At 38.4% G+C, this 19,641-nt stretch overlaps 1 protein-coding gene across 7 annotated transcripts in view; it reads right to left on the reverse strand.

Moving 5' to 3' along the window:
* The window catches only part of JAKMIP2 (janus kinase and microtubule interacting protein 2), a 197,352-nt gene that overhangs the window by 57,143 nt on the left and 120,568 nt on the right, over positions 1 to 19,641 (reverse strand). For all 7 annotated transcript variants that reach the window (XR_008625448.2, XR_008625446.2, XR_008625447.2 and 4 more), the window contains 5 exons: positions 18,488 to 18,985; positions 7,880 to 8,089; positions 5,919 to 6,017; positions 2,419 to 2,565; positions 1,626 to 1,766 (listed from right to left, as the gene is read on the reverse strand). Coding sequence is in view for 4 of the 7 variants with exons in the window: in XM_055112764.2 (XP_054968739.1) it covers positions 1,626 to 1,766; positions 2,419 to 2,565; positions 5,919 to 6,017; positions 7,880 to 8,089; positions 18,488 to 18,985 (1,095 nt within the window). In the remaining 3 variants the exon portion in view is untranslated. The remainder of the gene's footprint in view (positions 1 to 1,625; positions 1,767 to 2,418; positions 2,566 to 5,918; positions 6,018 to 7,879; positions 8,090 to 18,487; positions 18,986 to 19,641) is intronic.

The following is a 19,641-nucleotide window of genomic DNA, read 5'->3' on the forward strand; positions in this document are numbered from 1 at the left end:
AAAAATTTAAACTAGATAGAATGTCTTTTGAAAAGTCTGATGAGTATGCCTAAATAGCCCAAAATTCTATAAAAAATTTACAGCTTAATCTCAGGATACTCAAAGCCAGGCAAATTCCTGGGCTCATGAATTTGTAAAATGTATGAGTTATTAGGATGTGAAAATGAAATGAGGAAAACAGGGAGACCACATTTAATGAGTAATCTGGTTTAAGCCAGTGGTGTTCGGGCTTTTTTTTTTCACCTTCATAAGTAAAAATGCAGCCTCTATATATGAGACTTTTACAATTTACACATTATTGTGATGGTTAATATTGAGTGTCAATTTGATTGGATTGAAGGATACAAAGTATTGTTCCTGGGTGTGTCTATGTGGGTGTTGCCAAAGGAGGTTAACGTTTGAGTCAGTGGACTGGGAGAGGTAGACTCACCCTCAATCTGGGTGAGCACAATCTAAACAGCTGCCATCACAGCCAGAATAAAAGCAGGCAGAGAAGCACGTGAAAAGACTAGACTGGTTGAGTCTCCCAGCCTACATCTTTCTCCTGATTCTTCCTGCCCTGGAACATCAGACTCTAAGTTCTTCAGCTTTGGGACTTGGACTGGCTTCCTTGCTCTTCAGCTTGCAGATGACCTATTGTGGGACCTCACCTTGCGATCGTGTGTGCCAATACTCCTTAATAAACTCCCCATTACATATACATCTATCCTATTACTTCTGTCCCTCTAGAGAGCCCTAATACAATTATATATTTAAATTACCTTCCTAATCTAATGTATTCATTGTAACATATGGTCAACATAGAAATTTTAAAAAGGATGAATCATAAGTAATTATAAACAGAAGCTATAACCTTTCTCTGTCTCAGTGGCAGTGAATCACTTTTCTCACCTCACTCTGGAGACTATTGCCTAACTCCCTCCTTGCAATTCAAGTCTTTAGGCCTTGACTTGGTCCTGAAGTGAGAGCAACAAGCGATGTCATTCACAGATCACAGATGGAGAGGCAAAGAAGAAAACCCAAAGGCACCTAGAGGTCTTAGTGCATCCTTACTAGTAACACAAACCTCAGCCAAACTCTGATGGAAGTAATAACTGCTCTACCCACTCAGTAGGTACTGAAGTAATGATCAGAAAATCTGGGCTGAAATTTTAGCTCTGTTATGTAATTATATTGTTGCTGTTCATCCAATAAATATTTGTTGAACTGTAACTATGTGCTAGACACTGAATTGAGACCTGGGAAACAAGATATATATGTGATGTTGTTAGCATAGACAACATATTAAATCTCTGAGCCTCGGGATCCTGCTACTGGAAGGCAGTTACAAGACACACCCAACCTACCTACAAACTTATACAACGAGGCATTTAAAAGTTCTTTTAATGTGCTTTGCTGTTACTATTTGTGCTACCAAATTAGTTAACAAAGGATTATAATTTAAAAGGTGTAAAGCAGTTGAACAATATAAAATATTGGAATACAGTCTCTAGAACAAAATTACATATTTAACATATGAACTTGGGCCTCTGGGGTTAAACTAAAATTAACTGCTTTCAGTGTATATTTTGTTGGCTACTTGTCCTTGGGAACAACTTAGGGTTTACAGATTGATTGACACGTACCCTTGTGAGCTCATCAATAATGTTCTGTTGCTCAATGACCTGAAGTTTTAGAAACTCTGTTTCTTGTTCTTCATTAGCTTGGTCGAGGTCGTTCAGAGATTTTAATTTCTTCAGGGGTGGATGGGATGTTATTTTTTCTCTCTGGATTGGAAAAGAAGAAAGTACAGGTGGAGACTTTAAAAACCTCAAACTTTGGTTGTTAACATAAAATATCTGTAGAAAGTTTATGAGGCTCCAGCTAAATTTGGAAATTGCCCAGCCTGAATACACATACACCAACTAAATCCTCAAGCACATTTTATCTGCCATAATAAGTCATTATCATTGGGGATTGTCGAAGATCTCTATAGATGTATTGAAAGTCTATTAAGGAGTACATTATCATTTCACTTGTCCGCATATAACACAAGTAATGGTATCTATTTCCCAAATATCATGCACGATCTTAGAAGACAAGGTGTGCCTGGGGTATAGGTCTGTAAATAGCATGTTAGTGAAGTCATGGATGGTTTCTGTGGCTAAGTTATGTCAAAGCTTTCCTTCTCCATTTCCAAGCTTTTGGAAAGTGTGCAAATTCCTGGAAGCACTCCTACAGTTTTGCAAATATAGAAACCTCATAAAATTCAGAGCCAGCAACCTTCTCTTACTTTCTTCATTAAGGCTTCCTTGCTTACATAAGGAAAAATCCAAATAGCACTGTATTTTTAAAATAAGCTGAGAAATGGCAATAATTCAGGTTATTAAGGTAATATAATCAAGGAAGCTGCAATTTTGCAGAGTCTGTGATACACACCATTTCTGAATTTTCCTTGGTAACGGCTTTTAGTTTTTCTTCCATGCGCTGCAAGGACACCATCAGTTCATCGTTTCTCTTGGCGAGGCACTTGTTCCTTTCCAGGAGAGGTTTACATTGCTTTTCGGTTTCCCGCACACGTTTTAACTGGGAAGAAATAAGTGAAGATTTGTGTCTTGCGTTTGGGGGACGTGGGGGAAGGGGAGTAAAGTGGTGGGAGTGAAAGCACCTCTGGAGCCAGCCTTGTCTGCTTCACTATGTGGCTGAGGACTGACCACTGACATTCCAATCCTTCATTTAACAGACTGTTTGCTTTCTTTTCGGTTTTCTCTAACGGTTTTTCATCACAGCCTTCATAGCCTTATATCAATCCATTGTCTTAAGGAAAGTACTCCAGAGACTGGTTTTGGAAATGCTCGGGAGGACGCGCTCTCCTTGCTTTCTTTCCCTTCCCCCACTTGTTACTCCACCGTGCTCAGCTGCAATCCCTGCACCTGGAATGACCTGCATTAGCTCAGAGATAAAGGAGCTCACCCAGACCACACGGTCACTAAGTAATGCGACCAGGAGCTGAATCCAAAGGTCATTCTTTCAGAGATCTTGTGGAAATCTCCTGACTCGCACTACAGTTGTTATTTTAAAAGAAATTTTATTGAGGGAAGAAAAAACCACACGTAAGTTTGAAACTCTATGGATGTTTGTGTAAGGATATCAAATTCTCCCCAAGCTTAGTAAGTATGATTGTATTGTTATCCACCCATAATTAAGAGTGAGCATACTCTCATTTGCTTGGTTAGTCTAAAGCAGGGTTTCTCAGTCTCGGCATCTGTGACATTTTGAGCCAGATGTTTTTTTGATGTGAGGTGTCCTGTGCAGTGGAGGATGTTTAGCAGCATCCCTGGCCTCTGCTGGCTAGATGCCAGTAACACTCTGCTAATTGCGACCATCAAAAACATCAGATATTGCCAAAATCGCCTGTAGTTGGGAACCACTGGTCTAAGTTTATGAAAATTGTCTTGAGGGGATTGTTGATAGTCCTCCCCTTTACTTTTAAAACACTCCTTTTTGTATATTTCGTGATCATCCTATACATTATAGATTTTCATTTTCAGCTTCTCATGATTAGCTTATTCTTTTCTTACTAATGATTCTGAATGTGAATATGTATTGGGAGAAGAGCAAGGAAAAAGGAGGGGTGTATTAGAAATATTTGAGAAGACTTTTTAAAGTACGCACTACTGTTCTTGAGATTCTAAGATTTTGGGAAGTGCTGAGGTGGAAGACTTAGCTAATTATGAATATTTGTAAAATCTCATCTTACGATTCTTAAACAGCACTTCCGCAAATCCATCTCAATCTCAATTTCGTATTAAAGAAAGAACTCCATTTCATATTAAAGGCCAAAACTGGGTTTATTTTTACAAATAATCTGACTTAGTCCTGAAGCATTAATGCCTTAGTCCTTAGTGCCTGAATCATTAATATTAAATATTGTATACATATAAGGACAATAAGTTATTCTTATTTTTTAATCTGTCTCTTCTGAAGGTCAATGATGTGAGTTTTAAATATTTAAATTATTAATACAATTCACAGAAAATGCAGATATGCATAAAGAAAATATCTATAATTCTATCACATCATACATCAATAACCATAGTCCCACAATACCCAACAAAATGTTCCTTTTAAGATACACCTTAAATAAAACACAGAAAGGTTGGAAAAAAGTGTGTTTGTGTGTGTATATATGTATGTGTAAATATGTATGTATATATGTATGTCTATATAGTTATAAATACATATATATACACATACACATGTATATGCACGCTAACACTAAAACAAAAATCTGATACAGTTCAACTAATAACAACGACTTTAAGCCAAGAAGTATTACCAGAGGGAAAAAAAAAGCATAATGATTAAAGGGTCAATACACAAAAAAATAACAAATATTAATTTATATTCATCTAGTAACATAATTTCTAATATATTATAAATATATATTATTGTTCTACATATAAAGTTAAATTTAAAGAACTAAGAAGGATATAGACAAATCTATTGGGAGAACAAGCAGACAAAAATATCAGTAAGAATTGAAAAATTTTAAACAAGATTATTAACAAACTTCAATCAAACTGCAACTAATAATTACAGAGTATGCCTCCTTTTCACGTAAACATGTAACATTGCTAAAATTGACTGTATGCTGAGGTCATAAAGCAAATCTCAACAAATTTTGAAGGAACGAAATATACAAAGTACATTCTCTGACTATAGTAGAATTAAGGTAGAAATGGATACCAGAAAGATAACTAAAAAAATCTCTAAATGTTTTGAAATTAAGCCATCTACTTCTAAGTGACCCATATATCAAAGAAAAAAATTACATGATATTAGAAAAATTTTTGAATGAAATAACAATATATTAAACTAAAGCAAGGCTTAGAGGGTCAATTACAGCCTAAAATGCATATATTTGACAAAAGGAAAGGCTGAAAATAACTCTTATATGAACAGCTCTATTAAAAACAAAAATGTAAGCCATAGAGCAAGATATTTTAAATGCAAATGTACCACAAGTGATGATAAAAAAATCCTAATAGTAACTGAAACAGTAAAGGCAGCATAACAGAAAATGGGCAAAAGGCTAAGGACAAATTATATCTGAAAGGCTAGCAAATATTTGAAAAGTTACCCTACCTTCTTAATAATGAGGAAAATTAAAACCATAATGTAAGGTGTAAGAGTATGCCCTACATCCACCAACATGACTAACAATTATTTTTGTATGTTGGAAAAGATATGGAGAAACTACCACTTTCATTCATTATTGGTGGGAATTGTGACAACTCACTGTTTGGTAATAACTATTGATGCTGACTACATCCATACTCTAACATCCGGTAATTCTACTCCTCTGTATATTCCACCAGAAATGGGCATCTTTTTTCACAAACGACATGTAGAAGCACTGTTCTTCTCAAAACAGCTCAGAAGTTTTAAGAAACAACATAAATGTCCATTAACAATAACATGGATAAGTATATTGTGATATATTATTTGAATACTATAGAGAAATGAAAATGAATGAATTCTACATGCAACACAATGGATAAATCTCACAAACAAAGCTGAGTAAAAGAAGCAGAAGAAGTCAGACGAAAAAGAGAAAATATTGTATGATTTCATTTACAAAAAAATGTTTAATGGTGATAGACATCTATGGCGATTGAAGTCAGAATAGTGGTTAAGTTTAACAGGATGCTAATTGGGAGGGGTCACAAGAAGCAGGGGTGTGAGATGCTGGTAATCTTCCATTTATTCATCTGGATGGTGGTTTGTTGAGTGTGCCACTTTGTGAATATCTATTGAATGGTATCTTTATTATTTGTACACTTTTCTCTATTATGGTATGTATCTATAACATAGTATGTAATTCTGTAACATAATGCTTAACAACAACATCAACAAAAATTTTTAGTATATCTCACCAGTTCATTTCGTTCATCTCCAAGCAAGGTATTCCTGTCTTCTAATTTTCTTATAGTGGCATTCAATTCAGCTATTCTCTTTTGATTTCTTCGCAAATCCTACAAAGAAAAATTAAAATGGGTATTTCTTCAACAACACTTTTCACAAAGTTTGGGAATATCACTTATTATTCATAAAAGTAATAGGCTCAGTTCTCTTATCTGGCTCCTGAAGTGAGAATAAAATATTCTTTTATCCAAAGAGTAAATATTTACCCTTTTATAACTCTCAATATTCACCACTTGGGTTGAAGACCACACCAGGTTGTAATTGCAAATGAATTCCATGTGGCAGATACTCCCTGGATCCAGGACTCAGGGCAGGGAGAGTGCAGAGGGTTGGATCAACTTATCAGAGCTGTGTGCTGTGGGACCAAGGTCATGATGTGATTACATAAGGTTCAAAGGGCATCCCTTGTGTCATGGCCACACATTGCTTCCCACAGCTTAGACAGCTGTCCTGGTATTACCATTAGCCACAGAGGGGAGAGAGTAGGAGGTAGGGATGAATATAGTCAATTCCTTCATACTCCTGAAGAAAAAGGTCAAAGTGAGAAAATGTTGATGTATTACCTTCATGTATAAAGGGCAGTAGTTTATAGGATAGGCCTCACTAGTATATTCTGCCCAATGCAACTGGCTTCTCCACTGGCAGAATGGCTGTGAATCACCTTACACAGGGCATTCATGGCTTAATTTCATGTTGTAGAGTTATACAGGACTGTTATTATCATATGCTAACAATTATATTATCATCTTACATTTTGATAATGCTGTACTGTTGACAAAGTAGTTTCAAATACATTATATCCCAGCATTCATAATATCCTAAAGGATTCAGTAGAACAGGTAAAATTCAGATAGGTAATAACTCCTTTAAGGTCTTGTGGCTAATGTCAAAAGATAAGTAACTAATATGTATTAAATGCTATGTGCCAGACACCATGCTCAACATTTTACATATTATCTCTTCTAATCTTTAGACTAGCCTTATGAGGTACTACTATAGCTTCTATTTTACACATGAGGAAACTGAATGGTCAAGTGGTTTGCCTAAGGACACACAGTAAATGGCAGATTTGGGATTTGAACCAAAGAGTCTGACTCTAGAGCCCATTCTCTTGACAACTATGCTATATTGCAGGTACCTGTCAGTGTCAGAACTAAAACTTACAGAAACTGCTAAATCCTAGATAAGTACTCTTTCCACCACCTACTAAGATTATATACATATATATATATTTATTCTGAATATCAATTCATAAATTATTCATTACTTAGTTCTAAGTAGTACTTTGGAACCCATCTCTGTTCCTAAATAATACATTTCCATTATTATAGCAGCTAAATAATTGGAAAGGTATAAGAGTTATAGCCAACTGCATAGAAGCCCATTTCTATTGCTGCACTTCCGAAAATAATTTCTCATATAAAATGATGAAAATTCATGGAAATAAGTGGTAAGTTCAATCAGACAATAAGTCTTCAGATGAAGATTAAAAATGGTTTTGTCTTTTATGCAGTTATACATTTTGACCCCTGTAGATGACAACCATCTTTATCAATTTCCAACCCAATTGTTAACAAAAGGGAAAATTACCAGTGTAGGCAAGAGGCAAAATATTTTCATCTAATTTATGTTTCTTATAATAGACTTAAGTTTGGATAGGTATTGCCTGGCTAGAAAAATTCTAGGAAGGATTTAAAGAAATCTATCTCATGTGATCTGCTAATGTAGTGCAGACCACTTAGTTGTCTATGAGTTTAGAAACCCCTGTTCTCAAGATACTAGCTGATTTTATAGTAGAAGGTAGATTGATTTCTTTGTAGTAAACAAGAAAAGAGCTTAAGTAAAAGGTAAAACTTGGGAGCTAAATAAAAGATGACTTGTGCGTTCTTAACTTCAACTAGAATGGACTTACAGGACTGCTGCAGTGTTCAGAACCATCACCTGCCCTTCCTGGAATTTCTCGTTTTGGGCTGCTCATGTTGCACTCAGCCTCCTTGACCAGAAAGAGTTGTTCGTCCAAAGCCTCCTTCTGAAGTTGGAGTTTCTGTACATAGCCTGTCTGGGTCTCCAGTTCCTTTTCCAGGGAAAAGATGATCCTGTCCTTGGCTTTGATTTCATCCATCTGAATTAAATGAGACCCAGGACATTTTATTTAACAATGCTGTAAAGAAATACATTTTTACAATGGTGTAAGTTTAACTTCTTTTATCTGATTGATACAGAAAAAAAATCACGGATTTGATAAGTGTATTGGTTTCATGAGTAAGATGAGGCAACATTGTGTAATGAAGAAGTATCCTGGGTTAATTAGGTGTCAAGGAGAGTAATTTTTTTTCTCTCTAGTATATCCTGTGAAGATGTTTTGACTCAATATATTGTTTGAAATAGTCTGGGTTGATTAGATATGCAAAGGACAGTCTAACTTTAAAATAGCCATTAATTTTAATAAGATGAACATTAAATATTCCACTCTAATGTTTCCTAGGACATTTTTTGATGTCACTTCTTCTTTGGGCAAATGGGTATTCAGATTCAATCAAAATAGCTGTTGCTCCTGTTAGTAGCTGGTCATTTGTAACTGAAGAAACTTCAGACTTCCCAGTGGCCTAGTCATTTTTCCAAGACTAACATGCTTGCATTCAGGTGATGGATTTGGAGGGAGGTCCTTCCATGGTTCATGTGTTATATCTCTTTCTGTTCTCACTTGTATTTCAGAGCAGCCAGTTCTTAGCAACCATTTTATCATTACTGTAAGAAAATCATGGTTGGGATTAACAGGAATAGAAAATATCTGGCAATATTAACCACTATTTTCCCTCCCACATGTGTGAGATATATTTATTGATCCAAATATGCATTTCTGCTAAGCCTGGGCATGGCCTCAGAAGAATTTCTCAACTAAAGGCCACAGGCATTCAATACCAGTTGATTTGAGTTCCCTTGGAATGAAACCTTTTTGCCATCCTAGGATGAGGGCTAATGAAGTGAATGTCTATAAACAGTTTTTAAAGAGAGCATAGCCATTGGGTGAAACCTTTCTTATTGTTTCACTATATTCTATGTGTACATTCAAAATGGAGATAAGGAAAAGACATTTAATACAAACAACATTACGCTGTTTTGCTTTTTCTAAAAGTGTCTCCTTATACAAAACAAATACTTTTGTATAAATTTTTCTTTGCTGTATGCTCTTAGACCAGAAAAAAAAAATTGCAACAGAAATGGTGTTACATAGTCACGTATTTTCCACATATAAATATCTGTGAGCTACTGCCTGTGAGTCACATGCTTAAATTTTAGGTCAATTCTGAGAGAGCTTTGGGCTAAATTCTGCATGATCTTGTAATATCATCTGATAACTTGGTAAGAATTCAATATTGTCCCGTTAATTGGGAATAATAGCATTGTCTTTGGTTTCCGTCTCCTTGTAGAAGACTTGAGACCTGTGTTTTTCTTAACTGAGCAGCATGTTCATTTGTCAGACTTGTCAACTGGAGCATTACTTTTATTTGCAGGTTAACATAGCTCTAGTTACTTTTTATGAGTTGACATAGCTCTAGTTGTTTTTTATGTACTCACCTTGTTAGACTTGTCGAGAAATCATTCTATTACTGCCCACATTCAGCCTCATTATCACCATCATCACAGCTGAAATTTATTGATCTTTCACTATATTCAGGGTACTATACTCAGAGCTTAATATGCCTTATTTTATAACAATCCTATTCAGTAGGTTCAGTCGTCATCATTTTACAGGTGATGACTGAGGACCTGAAAGCTTGAAAACTTGGTCATAGTCATATGTCTAGTAAGTTGTGAAGCCGTATTTTTAATGGAATCTTCTAACTATAGAGCCCATTCTGTTAGGTACTATGCTATACTGGCTTTAAGATTATTCATATACTTTAAGCATTTCCCAAAGTGGTTTCCTGTGGGATATATAGTAATTAGCATTGAGAAAGCTTTATTGCGTAGCAGTTATGAGCATGGACTCTGATCTCAAAATACTGTAAATCAACCAAAGCCCTACTTAGATGGGAAAGGGTATAAACCAGAATTCTCTGGGGAAATTTTCTAGACAGAACAACTCCCATTTCTCTCCCTTTCAGTTCCAAAAATGGAGCTTGGGGTAGGGGTAGGCACAGAGTAAAAAGAAGGAAAAAATGAAGATGTGTATATCTGCGCTATCAAAAAAGTTTCCTATGTTATTCTGTGTTCATGCAGTTTGTGAACTACTCATAAGGTGGCTCAGATTTACTTTTTAAAATTTTAATGTTTATTTTACTTTAAGTTCTGGGATACATGTACAGAATGTGCAGGTTTGTTACATAGGTATACATGTGCCATCGTGGTTTGCTGTACCTATCAACCGGTCCTCTAGGTTTTAAGCCCCGCATGCATTAGGTGTTTGTCCTAATGCTCTCCCTCCCCTTGCCCCCACCACCTGATAGGCCCCAGTGTGTGATGTTCCCCTCCCTTGTCCATGTGTTCTCATTGTTCAACTCCCACTTATGAGCGGGAACATGCAGTGTTTGGTTTTCTGTTCCTGTGTTAGTTTGCTGAGGATGATGGCTTCCAGCTTCATTCATGTCCCTACAAAGGACATGAACTCATTCTTTTTTTATGGCTGCATAGTATTCCATGGTGCACATGTACCACATTTTCCTTATTCAGTCTATATAATTGATGGGCATTTGGGCTGGTTCCATGTCTTTGCTATTGTAAATAATGCTGCAATAAACATACGTGTGAATGTGCCTTTTAGTAGAATGATTTATATTCCCTTGGATGTATACCCAGTAATGGGATTGCTAGGTCAAAAGGTATTTCTGGTTCTAGATCCCTGAGGAATAACCACCCTGTCCTCAACAATGGTTGAACCAATCTACATTCCCACCAACAGTGCAAAAAGTGTTCCTATTTCTCCACAGACTCACCAGCATCTACTGTTTCTTGACTTTTTAATAATTTCCATTCTGACTAGTGTGGGATGGTATCCAATTGTGGTTTTGATTTGCATTTCTCAAATAATCAGAGATGATGAGCTTTTTTTTTCAGGTTTGCTGGCCGCATAAATGTCTTCTTTTGAGAAGTGTCTGTTTATATACCTTGCCCACTTTTTGGTGGAGTTGTTTGCTTTTTCTTGTAAATTTGTTTAAGTTCCTTATAGATTCTGGATATTACACCTTTGTCAGAAGGGTAGATTGCAAAATTTTCTCCCATTCTGTAGGTTGTCTGTTCACTCTGATGCGAGTTTCTTTTGCTGTGCAGAAGCCCTTTAGTTTAATTGGATCCCATTTGTCAATTTTGGCAATTGTTGCAATTACTTTTGGCGTTTTCATCATGAAGTCTTTGCCCATGCCTATGTCCTGAATGGTACTGTCTAGGTTTACTTTTAAGGTTTGTATGGTTTTGGGTTTTACATTTAAGTCTTTAATCCATCTTGAGTTAATTTGTGTATAAGGTGTAAGGAAGGGATCCAGTTTCAGTTTTCTGCATATGCCTAGCCAGTTTTCCCAGCACCATGTATTAAGTAGGGAATCCTTTCCTCATTGCTTGTTTTTGTCAGGCTTGTCGAAGATCAGGTGGTTGTAGATGTGTGATGTTATTTCTGAGGCCTCTGTTCTGTTCCATTGGTCTATATATCTGTTTTGGTACCAGTACTATGCTGTTTTGGTTACTGTAGCCTTGTAGTAGAGTTTGAAGTCAGGTAGTATGATGCCTCCAGCTCTGTTCTTTTTGCTTAGGATTGTGTTGGCTATATGGGCTCTTTTTGGTTCCATATGAAATTTAAAGTAGTTTTTTTTTTTTAAATTCTGTGAAGAATGTCAATGGTAGTTTGATGGGAATAGTGTTGATCTATAAATTACTTTTGGCAGTATGGACATTTTCATGATGATGATTCTTCCTATCCATAAGGATGGAATGTTTTTCCACTTGTTTATGTCCTCTCTTATTTCCTTGAGCAGTGGTTTGTAGCTCCCCTTGAAGAGGTCCTTCATGTCCCTCGTAAGCTGTATTCCTAGGTATTTTATTCTCTTTGTAGCAATTGTGAATGGGAGTTTATTCATGATTTGGCTCTCTGCTTGTCTATTGTTGGTGTATAGGAAAGTTTGTGATTTTTGCACATTGCTTTTGTATCCTGAGACTTTGCTGAAGTTGCTTATCAGCTTAAGGAGTTTTGGGCTGAGATGATGGGGATTTCTAAATACAGAATCACGTCATCTGCAAACAGAGATAATTTGACTTCCTCTCTTCCTATCTGAATACGCTTGATTTCTTTCTCTTGCCTGATTACCCTGGCCAGAGCTTCCAATGCTATGTTGACTAAGAGTGGTGAGAGAGGGCATTCTTGTCTTGTGCTGGTTTTCAAAGGGAATGCTTCCAGTTTTTTCCATTCAGTATGACATTGGCTATGGGTTTGTCATAAATAGCTCTTATTATTTTGAGGTTTGTTCCACCAATACCTAGTTTACTGAGAATTTTTAACCTGAAGGGATGTTGAATTTTATTGAAGGCCTTTTCTGCATCTATTGAGATAATCATGTGGTTTTGGTCATTGGTTCTGTTTATGTGATGGATTACATTGATTGATTTGCATACATTGAACCATCCTTGCATCCCAGGGATGAAGCTGACTTGATCATGGTGGATAAGCTTTTTGATGTGCTGCTGGATTTGGTTTGTCAGTATTTTATTGAGAATTTTCACATCGATGTTCATCAGGGATATTGGCCTGAAGTTTTCTTTTTTTGTTGTCTCTCCACGTTTTGGTATCAGGATGATGCTGGCCCCATAAAATGAGTTAGGGAGGAGTCCCTCCTTTTAAATTGTTTGGAATAGTTTCAGAAGGAATGGTACCAGCTCCTCTTTGTACCTCTGGTAGAATTCAGCTATGAATCTGTCTGGTCCTGGGATTTTTTTGTTGGTAGGCTATTAATTACTGCCTCTATTTCAGAACTTGTTATTGGTCTATTCAGGGATTTGACTTCTTCCTGGTTTAGTCTTGGGAGGGTGTAAGTGTCCAGGAATTCATCCATTTCTTCTAGATTTTCTAGTTTATTTGTGTAGAGGCATTTATAGTATTCTCTGATGGTAGTTTGTACTTCTGTGGAGTTAGTGGTGATAGCTCCTTTATCATTTTTTATTGTGTCTATTTGGTGCACTCTTTTTTTCTTTATTAGTCTAGTTAGTGGTCTGTTTTGTTAATTTTTTCAAAAATCCAGCTCCTGGATTCATTGATTTTTTGAAGGGTGTTTTGTGTTTTTATCTGCTTCAGTTCTGCTCTGATCTTAGCTATTTCTTGTCTTCTGCTAGCTTTTGGATTTGTTTGCTCTTTCTTCTCTAGTTCTTTTAATTGTGATGTTAGGGTGTTGATTTTAGATCTTTCCATCTTTCTGATGTGGGCATTTAGTGCTATAAATTTCCCTCTAAACATTGCTTTATCTGTATCCCAGAGATTCTGGTACATTGTCTCTCTGTTCTCATTGTTTTCAAAGAACTTCTTGATTTCTGTCTTAATTTTGTTATTTACCCAGCAGTCATTCAGGAGCAGGTTGTTTGATTTCCATGTAGTTGTGTGGTTTTGAATAAGTTTCTTAATCCTGAGTCTGAGAGACTGTGTGTTGTGATTTCAGTTCTTTTGCATTTGCTGAGGAGTGTTTTACTTCCAATTATGTGGTTGATTTTAGAATAAGTGTCATGTGGCATGAGAATAATGTGTATTATGTTGATCTGGAATAGAGAGTTCTGTTCTATTAGGTACACTTGATCCAGAGCTGAGTTCAAGTCCTGAATACCCTTGTTATTTTTCTATCACATTGATCTGTCTAATATTGACAGTGGGGTGTTAGTCTCCCACTATTACTGTGTAGGAGTCTAAGTCTCTTTGTAGGTCTCTAAGAACTTGTTTTATGAATCTGGGTGCTCCTGTATTGGGTGCATATATTTTTAGGTTAGTTTGCTCTTCTTGTTGAATTGATCCCTTTACCATTATGTAACGCCCTTCTTTGTCTTTTTGATCTTTGTTGGTTTAAAGTCTGTTTTATCAGAGACTAGGATTGCAACCCCTGCTTTTTTTTGCTTTCCATTTGCTTGGCAAATTTTCCTCTGTCCCTTTATTTTGAGCTTACGTGTGTCTTTGCATGTGAGATGGGTCTCCTGAATACAGCACGCTGATGGGTCTTCACTTTTTATCCAATTTGCTAGTCTGTGTCTTTTAACTGGGACATTTAGCCCATTTACATTTAAGGTTAATATTGTTATATGTGAATTTGATCCTGTCATCATGATGCTAGCTGGTTATTTTGCACATTCATTGATGCAGTTTCTTCATAGTGTCATTGGTCTTTATATTTTGGTGTGTTTTTGCAGTGGCAAGTACTGGTTTTTTCTTTCCATATTTAGCGCTTCCTTCAGGACCTCTTGCAAAGCAGGCCTGGTGGTGATAAAATATTTGCTTGTCTGGAAAGGATTTCATTTCTCCTTCACTTATGAAGCTTAGTTTGGCTGGATATGAAATTCTGGGTTCAAAATTATTTTCTTTAAGAATGTTGATGGCCAGGCACTGTGGCTCACGCCTGTAATCCCAACACTTTGGGAGGCCGAGGCGGGTGGATCACAAGGTCAGGAGATCGAGACCATCCTGGCTAACATGGTGAAACCCCGTCTCTACTAAAAATACAAAAAAATTGTCCGGGCATGGTGGCGGACGCCTGTAGTCCCGGCTATTCGGGAGGCTGAGGAAGGGGAATGACATGAACCCAAGAGGCGGAGCTTGCAGTGAGCCGAGATCGCGCCACTGCACTCCAGCCTGGGTGACAGAGCGAGACTCCGTCTCAAAAAAAACAAAACAAAACAAAACAAACAAACAAAAAGAATGTTGACTATTGGCCCCTACTCTCTTCTGGCTTGTAGGGTTTATGTTGAGAGATCCGCTGGTAGTCTGATGGGCTTCCCTTTTTAGGTGACCTGGCCTTTCTCTCTGGTTACCCTTAACATTTTTTCTTTCATTTTGACCTTGGAAAATCTAATGATTGTGTGTCTTGGGGTTGATCTTTTAATGGAGTATCTTAGTGGTGTTCTCTGTATTTCCTGGATTTGAATGTTGGCCTGTCTTGCTAGGTTGGAGAAATTCTCCTGCATAATATCCTCAAGTGTATTTTCCAACTTGATTCCATTCTCCCCATCTCTTTGAGGTATTCCAGTCAATTGTAGGTTCAGTCTTTTAACATAGTCCCATATTTCTTGGAGGCTCTGTTCATTCCTTTTCATTCTTTTTTCTCTAATCTTGTCTGCATGCCTTATTTCAGCAAGATGGTTTTCAAATTCTGGTATCCTTTCTTCTGCTTGGTCGATTTGGCTATCGATACTTGTGTATGCTTCACGAAGTTCTCGTGCAGTGTTCTTCACCTCCATCAGGTCATTTATGTTCCTCTCTAAACTGGTTATTCTAGTTAGCGGTTCCTGTAACCTTTTATCAAGGTTCTTAGCTTCCTTGCATTGGGTTAGAACATGCTCCTTTAGCTCACAGGTGTTTGTTATTTACTGACCTTCTGAAACCTACTTCTGTCAACTTGTCCATCTCATCCTCCATCCAGTTCTGTGCCCTTGCTGGACAGTTGTTGTGAACGTTTGGAGGAGAAGAGTCATTCTGGCTTTTGCGATTTTTGGTGTTTTTCCCTCATCTTTGTGGATTTCTCTACCTTTGATCTTTGAGGCTGATGACCTTCGGATGGAGTTTTTGTGGGAGGGTCTTTTTGTTGATGTTGTTGTTGCTGCTGTTTTAGTTTTGTTTGTTGTTGTTTGCTAGTTTTTCTTCAAACAGTCAGGCCTTTCTTCTGCAGGTCTGCTGGAGTTTGCTGGAGGTCCATTCCAGACCCTTATTGCCTAGGTATCACCAGTGGAGACTGCAGAACAGCAAAGATTGCTGTCTGCTCCTTCCTCTGGAAGCTTCATCTTAGAGGGGCACTGGCCTGATGCCAGCCAGAGCTCTCCTGTATGAGGTGTCTGTTGGCCCCTGCTGGGAGGTCTCTCCCAGTCAGGAGGCACAGCGGTCAGGAACCCACTTGAGCAGGCAGTCTGTCCCTTAGCAGAGCTGGTGCGCTGTGCTGGGAGAATCTCCCCTGTCAGGATCAGCCAGTATCTTCAGAGCCAGCAGGCAGGAAAGATTAAATCCGCTGAAGCTGCTACCACAGCCGCCCCTCCCCTCAAGTGCTGTGTCCCAGGGAGATGAGCGTTCTGTCTGTAAGGCCCTGAATGGAGCTGCTGGATTTCCTGCAGAGAGACCTTGCCTAGTGAGGAGGACTCTAGAGAAGCAGTCTGACCACAGTCGCTTTGCTGTGCTGTGGTGAATTCGGCCCAGTCCAAAAATCTCCCAGTCGCCTTAGCACAGTCAGGGGAAAACCACCAACTAAAGCCACAGTAATGACGGTCACTCCTCCCCCCACCAAACTCAATCATCTCAGGCTGACTCTAGACTGCTGTGCTGGCAGTGAGAATTTCAAGCAAGTGTTTCTTATCTTGCTGGGTTCCATGGGAGCATGGGAGTGGGACTGGGACCCGCTTGTGAGACTGCTTGGATCCCTGGCTTCAGCCCCCTTTCCAGGAGATTGGACGGTGGTCCTGACTCATTGGAGTTCCAGGCATCGCCGGAGTATGAAAAAAAAAAAAAAAAATCCTGCAGCTCAGTGCCTGCTCAAACAGCTGCCCAGATTTGTGCTTGAAACCCAGGGCCCTGGTGGTGTAGGCTCATGAGGGAATGTGCTGATCTGTGGATTGCAAGTGTCCATGGGAAAAGCGTAGTACCTTGGGCAGGTAGCACAGTCTGTCACTGCTTCCCTTTGCTGGAGGAAGGAGGTCACCTGGCTGCGTGCACTTCCCACATGAAGCGACGCCCCACCCTGCTTCTGCTGGTTCTCTGTGGGTCACACCCACTGCCAAACCAGTCCCAGTGAGATGAACTGGATACCTCGATTGGAAAAGCAGAAATCACCCGCCTTCTGAGTTGGTCTCGCTGGGAGCTGCAGACCTGAGCTGTTTCCATTCGGCCATCTTGGCCCCTCCCCTTCACGTTGTTATTAAAAGGGATTTCATGCCTACTTCAGCAATATGCCGGTGAAAGGAAGTCGTGCAAAAATTAGCAGATCAAGTGGATATACTTATAGATTTTATATTGAAAACCATCAACAAATGAAAATATTTAATGCAAAGCTGCCTTTTCATTGAATACTTACCTGCCAACTCCAGAGTTCGAAGTCCTGATTCTTTCTTCATCAGTCACTGTCGTTTCAAAAACCAAAGGCAGGGCAGAGACCGATATTTCTGCACTGTGTTTGGTCTTTATTGTCAAACAGTGCAATAGAATGAGTTGACATAAAGAATTCAGAAAATGTGGCAATGGCAATATTTTACAGTTACACTCTGTTGCAGTATAAAGAAAAATAAACATCAACTTTTAAAAATGCTCTATGGTAACCACCTTGAACTTAAAATTAAAAGCCTAGAGATATCACCCAAGGAACATAATTAGAATTCTCAGAAAGTAATGGCTTAGAACTAGAAGACAAAAAAGAAAAAGTGTGGTTTTTCCTAAAAAAAGCCTTATTTCCAGAGAAGCATAAAGTACATTCTAACAGGCGATAGTTGATGTGATAACATTAAAGTAAGATGTAACAGATGCTAAACATCCGAATGCAGATGAATATAAAATTTTTTGGTCTAAAATAATTAAACAAGGTCAACCTAGGACATTCTAATTTTCAGATGATAATTATATTTGTATTATATTTAAGCATAGTGAGAGGCCTACCTGGTTTTTGGTCAAACATGTTAGAAGGAAAGACCAACTCTGTAGGGGCTGAGGTAAGTCTTGGAAACTATAAATAGCAAACAACCTACTTAGGGATGACATCCAATTTAAAAATTATAATGGCTCCTGTTTTAAATGACTCCTGTATACTTTGGGAAAAATATCTATGTTTAAAATGACTAGGGATTTTATCATTTTGTATCTTTTTTCAGTCATGGTTTCTGGAAGAAAAGACTCAAGATGTTCTCAGTAGCTGCTGTTTTCAGACATCATGAAAGTCTTCTCCTACCCTCTATAAAAACAAACAAACAATAAAACTCTACAAAGGAAAAGCCCATAAAAACATGCTGACTTTAGAAGAATCCACGATTTAGAATATTTTTATAAATACCTAAGAAAACAGGAGTCCTTTCCATATATATGGTCCTTGGAGATATTTTCCATATATATGGTCCTTGGAGAATCCAGTTTTTATGAGAAAGGTGATTTCCAAAATCTCTCACACTTTACAATTTCAATTTTGGCCTGAGCATATCTCTCGATTGATCTACCTACCTACATACTGATCTATCTTGGATAGAGCACTGGACAAAAGGTAGGCACTGTTTACAATCCACTGACAAGAAAACACATGAAGAAGCAAACCCCACAGCGCTCTGAAACCTGGAAGAGATGGGTTCTACATGGGTCTGTTGGGATTACTGTACTAACCAGCCTCCGAATATCCCGCTCCGACTCCCACTTGATCTTCGAGATGGCTTCTTGGTGGGACTGATGCTCACTCCGAAGGTCCCCAGCCTTGATTTTATCTGCTTGGATCATATTGCTCAGAGCCTCGTCCACCTGCTTCTTGGCCGTTTTCAGGTCCGCGATTTCCTGTAAGAGCTTAAGGCGCTCTGTGTCAAACAGTTTCCGGGCCTCCTCCCGGGCCTCAATGGTGAGCGCTGTCCTTACTTTGTCACTGCTGCCGTCGCGGAGAGCACAGAGAGCAGACTTGAGCCTCTGGATCTCTCCGTCACGTACCTTCACCGTCCTTGACATTTCCTGCTCGTGCTGCTTGATAAGGTTCTCCCTCACAGCCTGCAGCTCCTTCATCTTCTCCTCATGGAGCTTGGCTTTGAGTTCTGTCACCAGCACCGTGTGCTTGCGCTGCTCCAGCTCACGAATCCTCTTCGCTTCTTGAGTCTTCTCTCTTTCAAGCTTTGATACCTAAAAACAGAGAGGCGAAAGGGTGAAGAGAAATGAGCCTCAAAGGACGGGTGTGCTCCTAGGCAGGATTTGCAGCTCAGGCCGCTGTGATCTCTTAATTCCTCATCTCTTTTCCAATTCCAGGCCCTCTGAGAAAAAAGAACTACAGGCCTTGAAGCTGGGAATACAGTGTGTAAAAGGAGGAAATACCTGAGGATATTTATATTACTTTGTTCAGATGAATATTTGATGTTCTGGGGCCTTACTATGCAATGTGTGGTCTGCAGACAAGCAGCCTCGGTATCACCCAGGAAGCATGTTAGAAGCACAGAATCCCTGGCTTAGCCCCAGATCTATGACTCAGAATTTGCATCTTAACAAATCCCCATGTGATTGGTATATGCCTTAAAATTAGAAAGTATCGCTATCATGGTTTTTCCCTTTACGGGGAGGACTGCAAAACAGATCGCCTGGAGAGCTTTTTAGACTACGCAACCCTAGCTAGATCCAAACTGATAAATGTGTGTCTTAGAATAGCTCACAGTTTGATATTGTGATAAGGTTAATAAATTAGTGCCTCAAGTGATATTATTGAGCATCCGTCTCCCTCTTTTCTTTCCTTTTCTTTTTTTTTTTTGAAGAGATGCTGCTGCTGCCAAGGAGGTGAAAAATGAAGA

This window comes from Pan paniscus, chromosome 4 (genome assembly GCF_029289425.2).
Source record: "Pan paniscus chromosome 4, NHGRI_mPanPan1-v2.0_pri, whole genome shotgun sequence".
Lineage (NCBI taxonomy): Eukaryota > Metazoa > Chordata > Mammalia > Primates > Hominidae > Pan > Pan paniscus.